Genomic DNA, 20,266 nt, shown 5'->3' with positions numbered 1-20,266 from the left:
GTTTGTTGTTTTAAAGTAGAACTTCCTTGTGCTTTCTTTGTTAACATACACCCTAAAATTGGAATGATGTAGAGTTGGTTAGTCTGGCCTCTGTGCACGGATAACATACAAATTTGCTAAATCTTCCATATCCTCAATACTATTATTTAAATGTAATAAATAAGTGATACATTTTAAAAAGTATCTGGGTGTAGTGACACAAGCCTTTGATCTCAGCACTCGGGAGGGAGAGGCAGGTGGATCTCTGTGAGTTTGAGGCCACCCTGGTCTACTTAGCAAGTTCCTGGCCAAAGAGAGACATACTGAGACCCTGTCTCAAACCTGTTCCCTCAAAATATTAATAAATGGAGTTTGGATATATAGCTCAGGCTATCCTTGAACTCAGTATGCTCCCAGTGCAGCCTCTGAGTTCTGGAATTAGAGGTGTATACCGCCATTCTCGGCCCCTTGTTCTCAGGGCTTATGGAAGGAAGTAAGGAAGGAAAGAAGGAAGGAAGTAAGGAAGGAAGGACAGATGGCAGGACAGACTGGGGCCTGATAATTCACACCTCTGATACTAGCACTGGGGAGGTGGAATCAGGAGGGTTGTGAATTTGAAGTCAAGTTGGACTACATTGCAAAATTTTCACCACTTGGCTGCATTGTGAGACCTTGCTTAAGAAAATAAAATAAAATAAAATCGATGCTAAACCTTGTCTAGAATTAAGTAAGATGCGTTGATGTTCTTAGGGTTCATTAATAAAAAAAATTCAGCTAAGATCTGCTCTTTAATTTTAGAAATCATCAAAATTTACAACAATGCATTTTATTATCAATTATTTACCAATCAAAGTTATAAAGACAAGTTAGTCTCTCCCAAATGTCTTCACATATAAATTCTTACAAAACAAAATATTATTGGTTCCAAGGAAATATTTTAAGAGATTAATAGCTATAAGTATATGCCAGTCTAAAAGTATGTGGAAGAAGGAGTTGAATATACTGTGCGTTCAAGAATAAAGACAGGAACTATACAAAACTTGGGTCATTTATCAGGCGTAGTGGAATATGCTTATATCCCAGCACTGTGGGAGGCAGGAGGTCCAGGGTATCCTCTACTACATAGCAAGTTGAAGGCCAGCCTGGGCTACTAGAGACCATGTCTCAAAAACAACATCAATAACAACAACAATGGTTGGTCTATTTAGAGAAAATTTTTATTTGTGTATTTTAAAAACGGGTACGTGGTGGATATCAAACCAATAACATTTAGATCTCACTGGAAACAAAATCAAGTATAGTCTCATTTTAAATGTCAGTGCTTATAATTCAAGAAATTATGTCTTTCACAAGTTAAATTGAAATATTTACATACTATTTTATAAGCCCTGTCAAGGACCCATAACCTTTACCAACTAATGTAAAGGAAGTCATTAAACCAAACCATGGGCACAGCAGAGATCACAGTATGGTCTAACCTGTATACACTCCTCTCCCAGGACATAGGTATAATGTTTCCTTCTCTAGTTTATATCGGGAGCAGAAGGACAGGCAGAGAGAAATGTTAGTTTATTTAAGACCAACAACAGGCCGAAGGAGTGAGTGTTCCCCATCTGAACCAGGTCTGAGGAATCCCAGCCACCCTTGGTATTCCTAATGGTCCAGGGGCCAGCCACTTGGATGGCTGGAAGCATATCAGAAGCAGAGGGGTTCAGATTCCAACCCATGAGACCAGGGTCTGTATGTGAACGCTCATCTAGGTGATTCATCGGTGTAAGATCTGGGGAGATCTTCCCCAGATAATGTCCTGGACCTGCTTCTGCTCCTTCCCAGTGCCCCTCCTAAGACCTCTCAGCAGCCTCCTGGTACATTCAGCCCCCCCCCCCCCCCCCAGTGTGTGCACATAAGCAATCCTGTAATCTCCCTTCCAGGCTGTTTGGTCTCGACATTAAAGGCAGAGATTGTGGCGATGAGGTCGCACAGTGGTTCACTAACTACCTGAAGACGCAAGCCTACAGGTTGGTTCAGTTTGATACCAGCATGAAAGGAAGAACAACGAAGAAACTCTACCCGTCTGAAAGTTACCTTCAGAACTATGAGGTGAGCGCAGTCTTCCTCCGTTCTGCTAGTTACTCTGGGTTCTCCGTGCTCCCTTTTCTGTCCGTAGGCGCCCATGGGAGACTTCAGTTAGAATGCTTGGTCCAGGGGGGTGGTCCAGGGCACAGCCTACACTTTAAGGATGGAGAGGGAACGAGAGGACGGATGTCTCAGTGCTGGGACTTCGGCTGTGCCTAGAGGCCTGGGTATAGGAGGTTTGTGGAGGGCGGAGCCAGGAGTGACTTCCAGGGAGATGCGGACTCAGGAGGAAACAGGCGGGAAGCTGAATGTGAGGCTGATGCCTGCAATCCCAGCACTTAGGAGGCTACGACAGGAGGATCGCTGTGAATTCAAGGCCAGCCTGGACTAAAGACTATGTTCCAGAAAGGAAAGAAGGCTAGTTGCTGAGCGGAAGTGAGATCCGGAACTACACGTGTCTCTCCTGATGCAGATTCTCCAGTCCACCTTCACTGCCTGAGTGGGGGACAGCTAGTTCATGGGCAGGAAGGCACTTCCTGTGAGAGAAATCGGTAATGAGCCACATTGTAAGACACAAGTGCCTCAGGGATTCTCCTCCCAATCCAAGGCAGGTTTATTTAATATTAATATTATTAATGATATTGTTTATTTGCTTTGTTACTCCAGGGGGCGCTGTTCCCTAGAACAGTGTCAGATATCCATTAGTGATCTATAGGTTTTGAGTGATTGGGTGGTGTTGATGAAATTGTTACTAGACCGTTCTAGATTGACAGCAGACGCCTCCCTGTGACGAGGAAGTAGAGCAGGCTGGGAGATAAAAGCAGATGTGGTGGTGCACACCTTTAATCCTGTCATTCCTGAGGTAGAAGCAGGTGGCTCTCCATGAGTTCAAGTACGGCCTGGTCCACATAATAAATTCTAGGGCATCCAGGGCTATATAGTGAGTCCCTGCCTCAAATATTTATAATTAAATAAAATAACCGGAGGCAGCCCATGCTGCTACCCTGCCCTGTGAGCGGATAGAAGCCTCGTTTTGGTGCTCACGTCCTGTCCTGTCTACAACCCCCCTCCCCCCCCCCCCCCCGCCCCATGATTGAGAGGTTTCTTTCTGGACTCTGCTGGGCTCCGAAGGCACAGTGGTGGGGAGGCTGACGGTGCCGTGTTCCGCGACAGGTAGCCTACCCAGACTGCAGCCCTATCCATCTGATTTCCGAAGCCTCCTTAGTCGATCTCAACACCAGGCTGAAGAAGAAAGTGAAGATGGAATATTTCAGGCCAAACATCGTGGTGTCGGGCTGCGAGGCTTTCGAGGAGGTAAGGAGCCGCTGACACAGCCATCGAAGTCACATGTGCTGCGCCCAGAGCTGGTGCAAAGTGAGCTTCTGCAATGATCCAGGTTCCCCAACATGGTGGTGGGGACACCCCCTTCTCCAGATTCTCCATGGTCTCTCTGGACCCTATGGCATCCTGGCCTCCAGGGGGCGCTGGTCACAGTCTCATGCTTGGGCTCCCGCGCATACCAGCTTCCAGCTTGCAGCTCAGGCTGCACTATATACCCGTAGCCCAGACAAAAGGAAAGGAGGGGGAGATAGAGGACAGCCCTCCCTCTCCCTTGAGCCACCCAGGAGTATGTGCTAAGATGCTATGGGCTATGCTTTCTGGGTGCCGATAATAGCGTGTGAGGCCCTGAACTAATGAGTGACGTCATATTGAGCTCTCCCGCAGCCCGTGAAGTCTGCAGTGTTATCCCCTGTATACAAGAAAACATGCTTAGAAAGGTTCCCCGACTCTGCCCAGCAGATGAGGGGTTCATCTGGAGGAACAACTCAAGGCTTACCACCTGCCTCTGTGGACCTGGGGTGAGGGTGATAGTATAGAGACCCGGGTTGTTAGCACCCAGAGGAGAAGCTCTTAAACACTTCAGCGCTTCGCTCTTGTGGGTCCTTCTCTCTGAGTAGAATGTGCCCTTATTTGTGGGTTCCCACAGCGCAATGTTTCTCAACCTGTGGGTCTCAACCCCTTTAGCAAAGCTAGAGATCTCCAAAACTATTCACATTGTGATTGCTAACAGTAGCAAAATTACACACAATGAGGGAGCAATAAAAATAATTTTGTGCTGGGGGGTGGGTCACCACAATATGAGGAACTGTATTAATGGGTCTCAGCGTTGGGAAGGCCGAGAACCACTGATTTCCCATAAACCTTTGCAGAGAGCCGATGTAAACCAATGAAGTCACTGCCCACACAATTTGACAATTTAGAAACAGCAGTGAATGCAGAAGATGTCTGTTAGCCAACACTATCCAGCTGTCTTTCTTGCTGCTGTCATAAAGTGCCCCTGAAGGGAGAAGGAGTTTGTTCTGGTAGGCAGTACTAAGGGACAGGTAAAGGCCATCCTGGCATGATGGCCTGGCGGCAGAAGCAGGAAGCTGGCGGTCACATCTCGTCTGCACTCAGAAGTGGGACCAGGGTAAAGTGTCAAGGCCTGACTCCTAGTGACCTCCTAAAGCAATGAAGCTTCACAGTCCCCTCGGACCGACCTAACTACTGTCATTGAGACTCCTCTAGGTGATTCTAGAATGTGTTAAGATGAGGAAACTGTTGGAAGTGGGTTTGCTAGGTCTACCCGGAGAAGGGAGGCGTGGGAGGAGGTGTGTGATTTGGCTCCCAAGAAGCAGTGCTATGCCTCTGTGCCCTGGCTGTACTGTGTGGGGGTTGGGAAAGCGGGCAGACAGAAGCTGTGGACGCATGGGAGGATGGAGCAAGGGGTCTCCTGGAGTACTGCGGAATCCCAGGGGCCCTGGAGGAAGGATGGAGGCAGCTGGATGGGGAGGTGGCTGGAGGCCCTGTCCCAGGAATTTGATTTTTAGGGTGTGGCTATTGAGGGGCTGGTGGTGTCTGAACAGGGAGGCTGTTGTGGCTGGCATCCATGCAACGCAAGTGTAATGAATGACTGCAGTTTTCCAGAAAGTGCTAGAATGTGCGGTAACCAGTCTCCCTGCTCGGCGCGTGCACACTGCGGCCGGCAGGGCAGCCGGGAGGAGGCAGGATCCCAGAGGTGTATACGATCATCGGGGTCTCTCCTCAAAGCATCAGCAGGTCTTACCTGAAGCCCACAGCACAGCCGCATGGTTCCACAGCTGTGCTGACAACGTCTCACAAGCCACTCTCTAGTCAGTGGGGACTGGAAAGCCACTGGGGGAGGGGATGGTGGTCATGAGGTCAGAGGAAAGAGGGGCTACTGGAGAGGAACCCCAGTCTACCCAGGTCTTTTTCGAAAGGTTAAACCTAGATTAGACGGGACCCGAGGTATATACTGTGTGTGTGTGTGTGTGTGTGTGTACTCTGTGTGTGTGTGTGTGTATGTGGTGGGACACTTTAAAAAAAAAAAACAAAGCCAAAATTATGAGCAGGTATTTGAAAGATCTGATGTAAAAGGGGCCTGGGCCTGAAGCTTCATTTGATTCCTGAACCCACTGCTCGTTCTCCCTGCCCGAGATTCCACATTGCTGTTTATGATGAAGGAGCCATTCTTTCTTTCTTTCTTTCTTTCTTTCTTTCTTTCTTTCTTTCTTTCTTTCTTTCTTTCTTTCTTTCTTTCTTTCTTTCTTTCTTTCTTTCTTCTTCTTTCCTTCCTTCCTTCCTTCCTTCCTTCCTTCCTTCCTTCTTTCTTTCTTTCTTTCTCTCTCTCTTCCTTCCTTCCTTCTTTCTCTCTCTCTCTCTCTCTCTCTTCTCTCTCTCTCTCTCTTTCTTTCTTTCTTTCTTTCTTTCTTTCTTTCTTTTCTGAGACAGGGTTTCTCTGTGTAGCCCTGGCTGTCCTGGAACTCGCTCTGTAGACCAGGCTGGCCTCAAACCCAGAAATATGCCTGCCTCTGCCTCCCAAGTGCTGGGATTAAAAGTGTGCGCCACCACCGCCCGGTTTGAAGGAGCCATTCTTAAAACACTTGTTAAATATCGAGGCGTCTGGCACTCCGTGTTAGGGATGCATATTATTAGCTGGGCCTGATGCTGCAGGCCTGCCACTTGGGAGGGAGGCAGGGCGTCTCGAGTTCAAGGTCAGCCTGGGCCACAGAGTGAGTCCAAGGCCTACCCAGGCTGAAGTGTGGGACCCTGACTCAGAATTAAAAGTGGGGGGCAGGAGAAATGGCGCACGGGCTAAGAGTACTTGCTGCTCTTGGGAAGGAGCTGGGCTCGGCTCTCAATACTCACTCGGTGCCTCTCGGCCTCCCGTGAGTCCATTTCTAGCCTCTTCAGGCACCAGGCAGCCATGTTTGCCCTCTGGCTTCGAGGATTCTTTTCCTCTTTAAAAGTCTGTACGTATTTAGCTTTTAGATTTCTGAATTATGATGGGCTAAATAAGATACGATATTTTCTAGAAAATTCTATAGCCCTGCATCTTTTTAACAAACTCCTTACTGTGAAACAGTGAGCCGTGGCTGATTTAGTCCGAGCTAAGTGAGGAAGGCCAGGGGTGAAGGCTTGACACACTGACCTGTCTGCCTCCTGCCGTCATAACCCTTTCAAATATTAATGCATACATATAACACATACATATTTAATCCTCAACTAATTAAAAAAAATACATCAGGCCTGAGCATGATGCAGAACTCCGGGCATTGGTTACTGTAAATGTGGGGCAGTAGGGCATGCACTGTGGGACACTTGCAGCTTGTGGTGCAGAGTGGAGTGGACTTTCCCCGTGGGGAGTTAGGGGATGAAGCCAGGCTTAAAGGCTTGGGCCAGTGCGGGGCCTTTGATTTCTGGAACACACGGGTTTTAAAACAAGGCCGATGTTTGCTTCTTATCTCTGCCCCTGGCAGGCGAGGGGCTCCGTGTTCTCTGCACTCTGCTCACTGTCCCGAGCTGAACTCGAGATGTTTTAATAGGGCATCTTCCTTACGCAAGTCCCCCCACCCCACGTTTGAAAGAGCTGGGGTAGAAAACTGCAGAAAAATGTCGGAGTGTTCTCTGTCACGTGGGAAGGAAGGGCTGTTTGTTGTTTGTTGGGCCTCAAACTCCCTGTGTAGCCAAGGATAGCCCTGAACTTGTCGTGTACAGGATTGTAGCCATGCTGTTTGTGAAGTTCTGGGAAGCAAACCCTGGCTGGACGCGTCCCGGGCACGAGCTCTATCAGCTGAGGTCCAGGGTCAGGTCTGGTGAGCACTCTGTGGGAGACTTTCCTAAAGTCAGGCAACTGTGCTGAGCCTCGGCCCCACCACTCAGTGCGCGGGGTGGGGGTGGGGGGGAGTGACCTTGACCTCACCAGCCCTGTCCGTTCTAAGGAGCGTAGGAGAAGGTAGCGTTCAGGCAGATTCTCTTTTCTAGCCCTTTGTCTCTGGCAGCCATGTTTGCCCTCTGGCTTCGAGGATTCTTTTCCTCTTTAAAAGTCTGTATGTATTTACAAATGCATGCAGTACTCATGGAAACCAGGAAAGGGTGTCAGCTTCCCTAGAACTAGAGTTACAGATGACTGTGAGCTGCCGTGTGGGTGCTGGGAAACGAACCCAGGTCCTCTGTGAGGGCCGGTGATGCTCTTAACCGCTGAGCCATCTCCAGCCTCCTTTAAAGAGAAGCTTTAAAAAAAAATACATATATTTATTTTGTGGTGTGTGTGTGTGTATTCAGTGTAGTATTGAACCAGGTCATTAAGGACAGATCAGAACTGTGCACGCCTGGGTTGTACGGCACATGGCAGCTACACAATAAGGGTAAGGTGTGCGTGCCCTCAGAGTCAGAAACCAAGTTACAGGGAGCTTTTAAAATGGCCCATTGCAGAAAAAGTTATTTCTTTTATTTTATAGAAGTATTTTTGAAGAGCCGTATCCCGGCTGGACGGGTGACTGTAACTCCCACCCTGCCTGTACCCTGAGAACCGGAATTGGGTCATCGGTGTTTCTCATGGCCCGTTGCCAGCACAGGCTCAGCCCAGCTGTTACTGCTTCTCTCTCTCCGATGTTTCCCTGCTCTCTGTGATGTTCTTAAATGCCAACTGCTGGAAAAAACAAACAAACAAACAACAACAAAACCAGGCAGTTGTGGCGTACACCTTTAATCCCAGCACTTGGGAGGCAGAAGCAAGTGGATTTCTGAGTTCGAGGCCAGCCTGGTCTACAGAGTGAGTTCCAGGACAGCCAGGGCTACACACAGAGAAACCCTATCTCGAAAAGCCAAAAAATAAAAAATAAAAAATAAAACAACCAAAAAAAAACCCCAAAACAAACAAACAAACAAAAAACCAACAGGTTGGTAGGAAAGACCCCACTTTGGTTTCTGTTGTTACAGATACCAAGTGATATACACTTTTCCTCCAGCCAATGCATATATGTATTATGGTTGTGCGATATATATTATATGGTGAGACGTATATACAAACACAGACACGGCTGTGGATATGACCATGTCTGCTCATGGGGAGGTAAGAAGGAAATAAGAGTAAAAGTAAGGGTTTTTCTGTGCCCATCTTTGCTCGACTAATGACACGGAAACCTATTATTTATTAAAAGTATCAGGCACTCTAGCTGGGCAGATTCTGAGCTATTCTAACGGGACAGCGCCTGCCTGGCCTACGTCCCCTGCGGCCCGTTACCTGCCGTCCTGGTCTTATCCTGCACCTCTCTCTTTATCTATGTTCCGATCGCCAACTTCCCCCGTCCCCATCTGAGACCCTCTCCCTCTCTGGGCTTGGAAGTCCCACCTTTCCTCTCCTGACCAGCTATAGGCTGTTCAGTTCTTTAACTCTGATTTAATAGTCACTAGACGTACTAGGAAGATTCCAGGGCTCCACAAACATGGAAACCTTTAGAAGAGCCTAGTGTGCCCCCTGCTGGTTGAAAAGCCCCACTGCACTCTGACAAAATCAGATGGTAATGGAGTATATGATGTTTTACAAAATACTGAATCAGGTGTCATAAGAACGACAATACCAAAGTTCTGACTGCAACCGGATCTGCAGCCGGTACAGAAACCAGCATTTGAATACACAGTGCACAAAACATCCCCCAACAAAAGACGGTCTCTATGTATTAGGTCTAGTTTAAGTTTCATACATTTAAGGAAAATACTTGTATTGATTGTGCTGAACGGCTCAAGGAATCACCCTTACCTGTGCTGTTGTGAGTGGTTCCCCTCCCCGCCCCCAGACCTTACGCCATCTTTTTCTAGGGTCTTGCTTATGGTGGAAAGCCTTGTGTAGTCTTAGTTTTCCTATTTACAAAGCATGCACAGACAGCCTGACAGAAACCCCCAGGATGGGCTGGAGAGATGGCTCCGCAGCTAGCGCACTGGCTGCTCTTGCGGAGGACCCACATCTGGTCCCCAGTACCTATATGGTGGCTCACAGTTATCTACAACCCCAGAGCCCGGGGATGCAATGCTGTCTTTGTCCTTTTTCCCACGCGTTGCATGCGCAGATACACATGCAGGACACCTGCACACAGTTAAAAAGTAATAACAATAAATTCTCAGTGTTATTGCACAGAGTGGAACCGACAACACGGAGTATTCCCCCCTTTTCTCCTTGACCATTTCTCTTGCTTTTTCAACTCAAATTCCTCCACACCCTGACCCGATTTTGTCAGAGTGCAGCTGGGCTTTTCAGCCAGCAGGGGGCGCACTAGCCTCTTCTAACTGTTTCCAAGTTGGTGGAGCCCCTGGAGTCTTGCTGGATAGTGCATTTCTTTGCGTTGGATTTGTCTAGTGAGTGTTAAACTCATCCACGATTAATTTGATTTTTGAGTTATTTATAAAGTATTCTTTTCCTTTAGGGATTGAATTCATCATTGCATTTAAATTTAGTGTAGTTGTTTTCAAAGCAGTTAGTGCTTTTGAACCAAAAGGTGGACAGTGATCAGATGAAGATGGGTGACTAATAAAGTCATTGACAGTCTATAGAAGCCGTCAGTGTTAGCATTTGGAGGCATGAAGGACAGATCTTAAGAAGCCAGATAAACTGCTGAGAAACCCTGCACTTGACCTGTGGAACAGGTAGCCTAGTTGAGCTAAGACCCTAACTGAACATGCCAAGGTCGCTGGCTTTCTGTGATAGCCACAGTGTGGAATTCCACAGACAAATGTCATGGAATGTTGAACCCACTGTCACTTGGAACAAGGGAATTGAAGACAAGGTTGGAGAGCCTTGGCCTCCCAAGCTGCCATTGGCTCACATGCATGTGGCTGCAGCGCCCTCGTGTGGTGAGAGTGCAGAACTGCTCTCTCTCTCTGCTTGGCCATGCGCTCTCTCTCTGACTTGTCACCCTCTCTCACAGCCTGCTGCTCCTGTCCCCAAGCCCAGATAGACGATGCGTAGCCTCCTGCAGGATGTAACCCCATAATCGGTGTGTATGTGGCTATATGTATACAACCAGCCCTTCATAGATTCTATTAACTCAGAGGAAACAAGACTTGGTGTCTGGAGAGAAGAATCAGCGACTAAAAGTGTTTGTTGTGTAATCATAAGGACCAGCGTTTGGATCCTGGCACCTGGGTGACAAGGCAGACGTCTCACAAACACCTGTAACTGCAGCCCTGGGGGATCGGAAGCCCTCTTCTGTGTCTGTGTGTAAATAAGTGCAGGGGTCCTACCCCCTAACCCCTACATGTACACGCACATACACACATACACACACACACACACACACAATATACACACACACACAATATATATACACACACAAATATGTCTTTTTTTTTTAAAGAATGTTTTAAAATTTGGGGGGAGACATCAGTACTGAACTATACACCTTTTGGCCATTATTTTCTGAAGGAAACAATGTACCTTTACTTATCAATTACATTCTATTTTGTATTATAAATGAACTAGAGATGATTTCAAGTATGCAGGAATGTATGCACAGATTAGGAGACAGTACTAAGCATTTCATGTATGAGATAAGTACTTGAGAATTTGGGATTCTGAAGGGGATGCTGGAAACAGTCCACTCTTTGGACAGCAGGACACTTAAATACAAATGCATGTTTGTAAACCATATGCAGTGCTATGACATAGTATGTTTTATGTGTGTGCACATGTATGTGCGTTTATGTTTTGTACATGTGTCTTGAGTTTCTTTTTTAAAAGCTATCTTTACTTCTCATATATGTGTGAGCTTGTTTGAGTGTCTGTGCACCGTGTGTATGCGGTGCCCATGGAAGCCAGGAGGGTGGTATTGATCCCCTGGAACTGGAGTTGTAGCTGTCATGTGGGTTCTGGGACGCAAACCTAGGTTCTCTGCAAAAGCAGCAACTGCAGCCCCAGTGCAAGTGGCCATGTGTATAGATGTGAGCAGTGTTTGTATATGTGTGCATTTAAGTGTGTGCATTTATCTGTATGTGTATCTGAATTTGCACTCATGTGTCTGCACGTTTGTTAGTATGTGTTCATATGTGTTGGTGTGTATTTATGTATGAAAGTGCATGTGTCTGTATCTGCGTACATATCTTTGTATATTTGTGCATGTATGAGTATACAAGTATACACAGAGCTGTATGTTTGTGTGTATATGTCAGATATGTAGATGTAGTTAAAGTATACGGGGGCAGAAAGCTTTGCCCATATAGTAAAAGATTTTGAGACCTCACCATCCTGCTTCCTCCTGGTGTGACTTAAAGTTTTACAGTGTGCTGTGTGTCTGTCTCTTGGGGAAAACAGGAACTGTAATAGCAGCTCCTTCAATCATGAGGACTAGTTGAAGACCGGTGTTCAGGGGTGGAAAGGTAAGGTGCGGTCGGTGGCGCGCAGTGCCTGTCTCCTTTTTACCCTGCATCCTGTGGGAACGGCAGGTGGGGGACTGGTGTTTGGCTCTATGCAGGCTTCAACTGGCGGGTCTCAACCTTCCCAGTGCAACCTAACCGGACGTTAGAACAGTTCCTCTCGTCCTGGTGACTCCCAACCATAAAATTATTTTTGTTGCTACTTCAAGTTGCTACTTTTGTTCGGTTAAATATGTTTGCTACTGTTGCGAATTGTAATGCAAATGCTTTTGGAGATCAAAGTTTGCCAAAGGGGTCGTGACCCACGGGTTGAGAAACACTGAGGTAAGCCTTAGGCAAGAGCGGACTTGTCTCAAAAGCTGCAGGTTTCTCTGTGTGTGTCGGAAAGCAGTCTGGTGAGTCTGCTGGGACCCGTGCAGTTTGGAAGGCTTGTTCTTGCTGACCTGACAGAATCAGTGGTTGAGATTGCAAACAAGGAGGAAGGTGCCGGGCGCTGGGAGGCAGGCTGTCCTTGGCTGCCTGGCCCGAGCACAGGCGCTGGGTTCCGTGCTCAGTGAGCTTGACTCTGCTTCTCTTGGGCGCTTCCCAGAGTTCTCTGCGTTTCCGGAGTGGCTGACCAAGATGGAGGAAGCCCGACTCTAAAGCCACGTCCCCCCTTTTCTCCTAGGATACTTGGGATGAACTCCTGATTGGTGACGTGGAGATGAAGAGGGTGCTGAGCTGCCCCAGGTAAAGGCTGGACTTAGACGTGGCCTCTGGGTGTGGAATGCACTTGGGTTTGTAACCACCATCTAACCTGGCCTTTGACAGGTGCGTTCTGACTACTGTGGACCCCGACACCGGCATCATAGACAGGAAGGAGCCGCTGGAGACCCTGAAGAGGTAGGATCCCGGCGTGTGCCTGAGTCCTATCCCAGGGGCCTGTGTGCTATCCCAGGGGCCCATGTGCTATCCCAGGGGCCTGTGTGCTATCCCAGGGGCCCGCGTGCTATCCCAGGGGCCCGCGTGCTATCCCAGGTGCCTGAGTCCTATCCCAGGGGCCCGCGTGCTATCCCAGGGGCCCGCGTGCTATCCCAGGGACACCACTGATTTGTATCTGTCTCTCAAGGAAGTAAGCCCCTGTTTCTTCCTGTTCTTATATTTTTAATTTTCCAGATGGATCCTCTATTCTGATACATTTTTAGTTGTATAATGTTCTCTTTTGAAACTTTAACCTCTCACCAACTTCCTTTCTGGTGTGTGTGTATGTATGAGTGAATGTGTGTGTGTGTGTGTGTGTGTGTGTGTGTGTGTATGTATGTATGTATGTATGAGTGAATGTGTGTGTGTGTATGTATGTATGTATGAGTGAATGTGTGTGTATTTGTATGTGTGTATATGCATGTATGCATGTGTATGTGCATATATGCATGTATGTGTGTATGTATATGTGTGTATGTGTGTGTTTATATGTATGTTTGTATATGTGTGTGTAGGGCAGAGGTTCACACTGAATGATTTGATCAATTACTTTTCATGTTTGTTTTTTGAGTTTGTTTTATAGAAATTTCTTTCTAAAAAAATGCCCTATTTATTTTTTACTTTATGAGCTTTGGTGTTTTGCCTACAAGTATGCATGCTCGAGGGTGTCTGATTCCCTGGAGCTGGAGTTATAGACAGTTGTGAGCTGCCATGTGGGTGCTGGGAATGGAACCCTTGTCCTCTGGAAGAACAGCCAGTGCTCCTAACCGCTGAGCCACCTCTCCAGCAATTAGACTTATTTCCAGAGGGTAGAACTCCTAGGCAGTGTAGAGCTGCCGCTAGCAGCACACTGCTGTCTTCTCACTCCCAGACACGCATATGTGTCCTCTGAGTGAGCAAGAAGTCTCCACACTTCATTCCTGCACACCCTTCTGTCTAAAGTGTCGCACGATTCCTTAAGGGCGCATTCACCTCTCTGCATCCGTGCCAGCGATTTCTAACCAAAGCCATATGCTGTGGTCATAATCATCTTAACATGGTTCAAATTCTCCGTGGCTGCGTCTTCAGAAAATGCGAGGTGACTGGGGACTTCCGGGGCCAGACTCAAGGCCCGTGGGATTCAGTCCTTGTTCCCTCTAATGTCAAAGAGACATGTCATGCCGGCAGTAGAAGCCACATAGTGGCACCTGAGCAGTCATAGAGATGGAGTGTGACAGCCAGGAGGTGGAGACATAAACTGCTGTGGCTCCGCCCACCAAGGATGAGGCAAGGCCTCTCATTGGCCAGTGAACCTGCCAGTGAGCTCGGAATCATCTGTCCCCGCCTCCCCAGTGCCAGGATTATAGGCTACTGCCGCTGGGCTTTTTTTCTGGCTGCTGAAGGATCTGAATCCAGGTCCTTGAACCTGCCCAGCATACATATTACCAACAGAAGCATTCCCAGCCCCGCTCACCAATTTCTAATAATCTAAGAGCCCCGTGTTCCATCTCAAAAACATGTATAAGGACAAAAGGAACAATTTTACATTTTTAGGGGTGGCTGCTTGTTTGCCTCTCCTCTGTTTTGTGTGTGTTTCTTTCTTTTAAAAAAATTTTTTTTTAATTTTATGTATATGAGTACACCACCATTGATCTCTTCAGCACACCAGAAGAGGGCATCAGACCCCATTACAGACGGTTGTGAGCCACCAGGTGGTTGCTGGGAATTAAACTCAGGACCTCTGGAAGAGCAGTCAGTGCTCTTAACTGCTGAGCCACCTCGCCAATCCTTAGTGTGTGTTTCTAACAGGTTTATACGTTATTGCCTGAGGCCTTTGGATTTTCAGCTCCATTTGTCTCTGCTTTTTAAAATACAGTGAAGGTAACTTTTCTTCTGCTAGGCCTTGGACTTTATCCGCCGTCTGACTGGTCAGTGACATTTCTGCCTTAATTTTTGTTTGCCCAGGAACTCCGGCTTTGAATCTTAATGTTGGAGAAGTTGAAAGTACAGGGGGCCATTGCCTTGACCCAGAGTTTTGGCAGGTGTTGTAGTCTCACCGCTGGGGTAAAATAAAACACCTTGATGAAAGCCAGTGAAGGGAGAAAGAGGTTTGTTTCAGCTCCACTACATCACTGTGGGGAAGTTGAGGCAAGAACCTAAAACAGTCAGCCATGCGGTTTGGAGTTGTGAATAGAGAAGTGAATGCCTTTGCAGGTGCCCGACCTGATCTCTCCGCCCTCAGCTGGTTCAGGACATCCTGCCTAGGGAATGGTGCCGCCCACACTGGGCTGGGTCTTCCCACATCAGCCCACAGGCCAACCCAGTGTAGAGAGTCTCTCACTGGGACTCTCGTTTTCCTAGGTGGTTCTAGGCTGTGTCATCTTCAGCCAGTCGTCTCAGTGGGTGAGGGGTTGGTTCCATTCTGAGATTTCATGAGTGTATTTCCCATGAGGTGTGAGTCCAGGCTACCTAAGTAATAAAGTATTTGTATGTATTTACACAAACCCAACCCACACATTTTTTTTTTTGAAATAAAGGGTTTTTCTGTGTAGCCCTGCCTGTCCTGGAACTCACTTAGTAGGCCAGGCTGGCCTCAAGCTCAGAGCTCCACCTGCCTCTGCCTTCCAAGTGCTGGGATAAAGGTGTGTGTTACCACATTGGCTTTAGAAAACCTACAGTATTTGGCTACTTTATAATCATTCCTGTCCACCTCTGGAAAGGGCTTGTTGTTGGCCCATAATTAGGCTGAGGCACCATCTTCCAAGTTCTGTGGATAACACTAGACTCCTGTCTCCTTCAGGGCCTGATGACAGATTTTGTCTTTTTTTCAGCTATCGCCTGTGTGATCCTTCTGTGAAGAGTTTATACCAGTCATCTCCGCTTTTTGGGATGTATTTCTCAGTGGAAAAAATCGGAAGCCTGAGAGTGGGTGACCCTGTGTATCGGATGGTGGATTAATGGAGCCTTCGGGCTGACGAGGTAAAAATTTCCCTTTGTTTCTGTGACTCAGACTCTTGACAACACGGCCACATTTTCTCATCTTCTGAATTTTATTATTTTCTGTTTATGGCTGTTGTGTTTACATGCGTATGCCCCACCTGTGTGGAGTGCCCGAGGAGGGTGGGAGACGGCCCTGGATTCTCTGGACGTGAAGTTGAGACAGCTGTACGCTGCCGTGTGGGTGCTGGGAATCAAACCCGTGTCCTCTGCAAGGACAGCCAGTGATCTTAGCCACTGAGCTGGCTCAGTCACTCATGCGCCTTTGTTTGTTTTGCTTTGTTTTTCTGAGACAGGGTTTCTCTGGGTAGCTTTGGCTGTTCTGGAACTCACTCTGTAGTCCTCTGTAAGAGCAGCCAGTACTCTTAAACCTCTCCAGCTCCTATCTGCTAAATTTTAAATCCACCTCACAGCCCAAACCTTTGATGGAGACTGCTCACGTGACTGACCATCTTAAGGACAAAGTGCCACCTGCCCACATGACTGGCCATCCTAAGGGCAGTGTCGTGAGGTTCACGTGGACTTGGGGTAACAGTAGGCAAATTCTGAGTCTCTGTGAATTGTAAATAGGAAATGAAGGTTGTCCTCAAAAAAAAAAACATTTAACAAAAGTTATTTTGTTAAATTATATCAGTTCATTATATCAGAGACACAAAGGCACTCAATACATATCAGCATCGGCTATGATTTTTTTTTTTTAATTGTCCTTTGGACTCTTGCATGGAGTTAGGGACCATTGTGGTATAAATGTGAGACAGGAAATGAGAAAAAGGAAACCCAGAGAGACCAGTCAGTGTGACCAAGTTCAAATAGAGAATATGTTTTAAGCAGCCCCGAATGCATCTACAGGGAGTTATTAAAGACAAGGAAGAGGGAAGAAGTAGGTTGGCAGGGGCAGGGGAACAGATAAGCAGTTTAGCAAGCCAAGAGCATGCAGTTAGCTGGGGCCTTCTGACCTAGAGTTTCCAGAAGAAGGTTGGGCGCTTTCCCGCGGGACTTTTTAGGCCAAGGGGTAGGAACCAAAATGGCTTCAGCCAAGAGACAGGTTGGAGAAACCTCACCGTTACAGCTGCCTGCTGTGATGACTTGTCATCATACTCCTAACCATACTTCATTGTTCTTCTTTTTCTTTTTTCTTTTCTTTTTTTTTAAGATTTATTTATTGTTATATGTAAGTACACTGTAGTTGTCTTCAGACACACCAGAAGAGGGCATCAGATCTCATTACGGATGGTTGTGAGCCACCATGTGGTTTCTGGGATTTGAACTCAGGACCTTCGGAAGAGCAGTCAGTGCTCTTAACCTCTGAGTCATCTCACCAGCCCTGTTCTTCTTTTTCTGAGACAGGGTTTCTCTATGTAGCCCTGGCTATCTTGGAACTCACTCTGTAGATTAGGCTGGCCTTGAACTCAGGCATCTATTTGCCTCTGCCTCCTGAATGCCAGGATTAAATACAAGTTCACTACACCCAGCACTTTATTTTTTTTTAATATGCCTATCTAAGCATATCTGAAATGCTTCTCATAAAACATAGGGTGCATTTTACAAAAACTCTTGTGAGGGTTGGAGAGGTGGCTCAGTGGGGTAAAGGCACTTGCGGCCAAGGCTGTCATCCTAGGTTCAATTCCCCAGACGCACCATATGGGTGGGGGGAGCTGTTTCTTCTCCCAAGTTGTCTTTTTTCTTTCATTAGATTTATTTATTTATTTTACGCATATGAGTACACTTTAGCTGTCTTCAGACACACCAGGAGACGACATTGGATCCCATTACAGATGGTTGTGAACCACTGTGTGGTTGCTGGGCTTTGAACTCAGGACCTCTGGAAGAGCAGTCAGTGCTCTTAACCTGAGCTGAGCCATCTCTCTAGACCCCAAGATGTCTTTTGATCTCCACATATGTGCCACACCATACATACGCATATTCTCTCTCTCTCTCTCTCTCTCTCTCTCTCTCACACACACACACACACACACACACACATACACACACACACACACACACACATACACACACACACACACACACACACACACACACATACACACACACACTAGTAAATGCAATTTAAAACATTTTAAGTAGCCAGATACGACAGTTCACACCTTTGATCCCTGTGTGTGGGAAGCAGAGGCATATGGGTCTCTGTGAGTTTGAGGCTAGCCTGGTCTACATAGTGAGTTTCAGGGCAGCCAGTGATACATAAAAGGACATGATTCAAAGAACAAAAACAAACACCAAAAAAGGAAAAAATTAAATAAAATCCTTGTGCTTCAAAATTGGTGTATTTTACCATTGCTCTGTCTTAGATTTGGTGAGCTATAGAAAATCCTAGAGAGTAAGTGACAGCTCTGATTGGACCCTCCCTGCTGTCCCAGCTCTGGGTGACTGAGCCCAAGTGCCTGACTGTGACTTCTGAGCATCTTTAGTTAGAGGTCCTGTTCATCCCCTGGTGATAGACCTAGTATTCAGCTCCCATCTGCAGTAAGGCTGTGAGTTGTGAGGTCCTTGCTCTGGCCACTAGGAGGCGACCTCACTACCTCGTGGGGCGGAGCCTTTCCTGTCCTCAGCTCGGGATTGGCTAAGTTGACTGGGCAAGCATGACCCTTTTGTAGACCACTCCAGTAGCCGCCATTGCTTGGCCTTCCAGGAGGCCTTGAGTTTCAAAGACTCTAAAATAATCTCTCACTGTCCTGTTAGGGCCCGTGTGGAGGGAGTGGTAACAGATGCTTAGAGCTGAGCAGTGCGCCTCCTGTCAAGCTTAGTGGAGCTGAGGAGACACAGGGGTCAGATTACTTCTCATCTCACTGCTGGTGGGCCTTTGTCTGCCTGAAGCAGTGTAACACAGCCAACAGTATCGAGTAAGAGAGTCGTCTCCTTAGGACTCTGAAGGGAGCCGGTTCTCACAGGGGGCTGTTTTCTGTGGTGGTAGCCTTTACTGCTCATGGCTTACATTCCCCGAATTTTAACTTCAATCTGTGACTGTTTCGTTCCAGTTAGTCCGAGTAACAAAGTAATAGAGAATCTTATCATTTATTCAGCTTCCAGGTCCGGGGAGATTCATCTGCGAGTCCTCACGCCATCTTCCTGGAAACGGATCTCGTATTTTTCTTGTGGAGCTGCAAACACCCAGACTTAATTCAAGAAAAGTACCAGAGGTGGTTTGGGAATGTGAGGGTGCATAAATTTTAGATAATGAGGTTTAAAAAAAAATAAACAGAATTGTGTCTACAATTACTCTGAATGTTACACCCACTATTGCATTTTTTTTCTAATTCCTGCCTTTAATATTGCTGAGTAAAGAAAGTTTAAAGAAACAGCTTGAAATTACTTTTAGAAATGTTTATACTTTTATAGATATATCATTTGAGAAAAGTAAAAGAAGATCCTTGTGCCCTGAATATCTTAGGTGCTGACATGCTCACAAAAGCCTGTTTGCTGGCCTTGCTGTAATAGAAGTATGCATACACACAGAAATGGCTTCATAGGTTATTGTGTTCATAGAGTGTGTCTTTATATTTCATTCTGATTCTATTAAAACAGGAAGAATTTATCTATAATTGTGAATTCTTCCAATTCTATAAGAGAGTGGGATTTGAAAGAAGGGTGTCTTCAGAAGAAGGGACAAGGAGAAACCATAAACTCATTTTGAAGGCTCTTGTCTGTTTTTCATACCTCAGAATGCTGAACTAGCTTGCCGTAACAGTAAAGACACCCACTAAGGTGACACGGAACTGAGATAGCTCACTTACAGCTGTGTGGCGTTTTTGTCATTAATGAGTGCGAATCTCTCCTACTTCCTCTGTGACATCGCAAGATCACCGTGCGTCTGTCCTGGGTTCTAAGCCTCAGCTGGTCACCGATGTGTGGAAGGCACCTCAAACTGCATGCCCGGGACTGTCTAAGCCAATGGTTCTCATCCATGGGTCACAGGCCTTCCACAGGGATTGTATATCAGATACCCTGCATATCAGATGTTTGCATTACAATTCATAACAGTGTCACTATTACAGGTATGAAGTAGCAATGAAAATAATTATTTGGTTGGGGGTCACCACCACATGAGGGACCGTATTCAAGGGTGGCAGCATTAGGCCGGTTGAGAACCCTGGTCTAAGGCATTATAGCTGATGACTTCAAGAGACATCTCATAATCACTGGGTGACAGCTGTTGCTCCTTCTCCTTCCTGGGGTCCTGGGCCTCTCACTTCCAGCAGGCTGTGAGGTAAACGTGGTATATGAAGCTGGATCCTAAGTCAATTTTACCTGACAAGCCAAGGAAGCAGATGGGTAAGAAGGGGCCAGCCTTCAGGAGACTTCCTTCATCCCCTGCTAGGCTGCTGTATTAGTCAGGGTTCTTTAGAGTCACAGAACATATAGGTAGTTAGGGAATTTGTTGATGACTTACAGTGTAGTTAGGGAATTTGTTGATGACTTACAGTCTGTAGTCCAACTCCCAACAATGGTCAGCAGCAGCTGTGAATAGGAAGTCCAAGGATCTAGCAGTTGCTCAGTCCCAAGAGGCAAGCAGGCAAGGAGGAGTGAGTAAATCTTCCTTCTTCCAATG

At 46.8% G+C, this 20,266-nt stretch overlaps 1 protein-coding gene across 1 annotated transcript in view; it reads left to right on the top strand.

Annotated features, from left to right (window-relative positions):
- The window catches only part of Mtarc2 (mitochondrial amidoxime reducing component 2), a 32,183-nt gene extending 13,247 nt beyond the window's left edge, over window positions 1–18,936 (top strand). The window contains exons 3-8 of the mRNA XM_052200546.1: window positions 1,911–2,079; window positions 3,229–3,369; window positions 12,431–12,492; window positions 12,574–12,645; window positions 15,534–15,681; window positions 18,741–18,936. Of these exons, the coding sequence (XP_052056506.1) occupies window positions 1,911–2,079; window positions 3,229–3,369; window positions 12,431–12,492; window positions 12,574–12,645; window positions 15,534–15,660 (571 nt within the window). The 3' untranslated portion in view covers window positions 15,661–15,681; window positions 18,741–18,936. The remainder of the gene's footprint in view (window positions 1–1,910; window positions 2,080–3,228; window positions 3,370–12,430; window positions 12,493–12,573; window positions 12,646–15,533; window positions 15,682–18,740) is intronic.
- Window positions 18,937–20,266: the final 1,330 nt, after the last annotated feature.

This window comes from Apodemus sylvaticus, chromosome 12 (assembly GCF_947179515.1).
Source record: "Apodemus sylvaticus chromosome 12, mApoSyl1.1, whole genome shotgun sequence".
NCBI classification, from domain to species: Eukaryota; Metazoa; Chordata; class Mammalia; order Rodentia; family Muridae; genus Apodemus; species Apodemus sylvaticus.
Note: the sequence above shows the minus strand (reverse complement) of the source record. Positions and strands in the feature narration are given on the sequence as shown.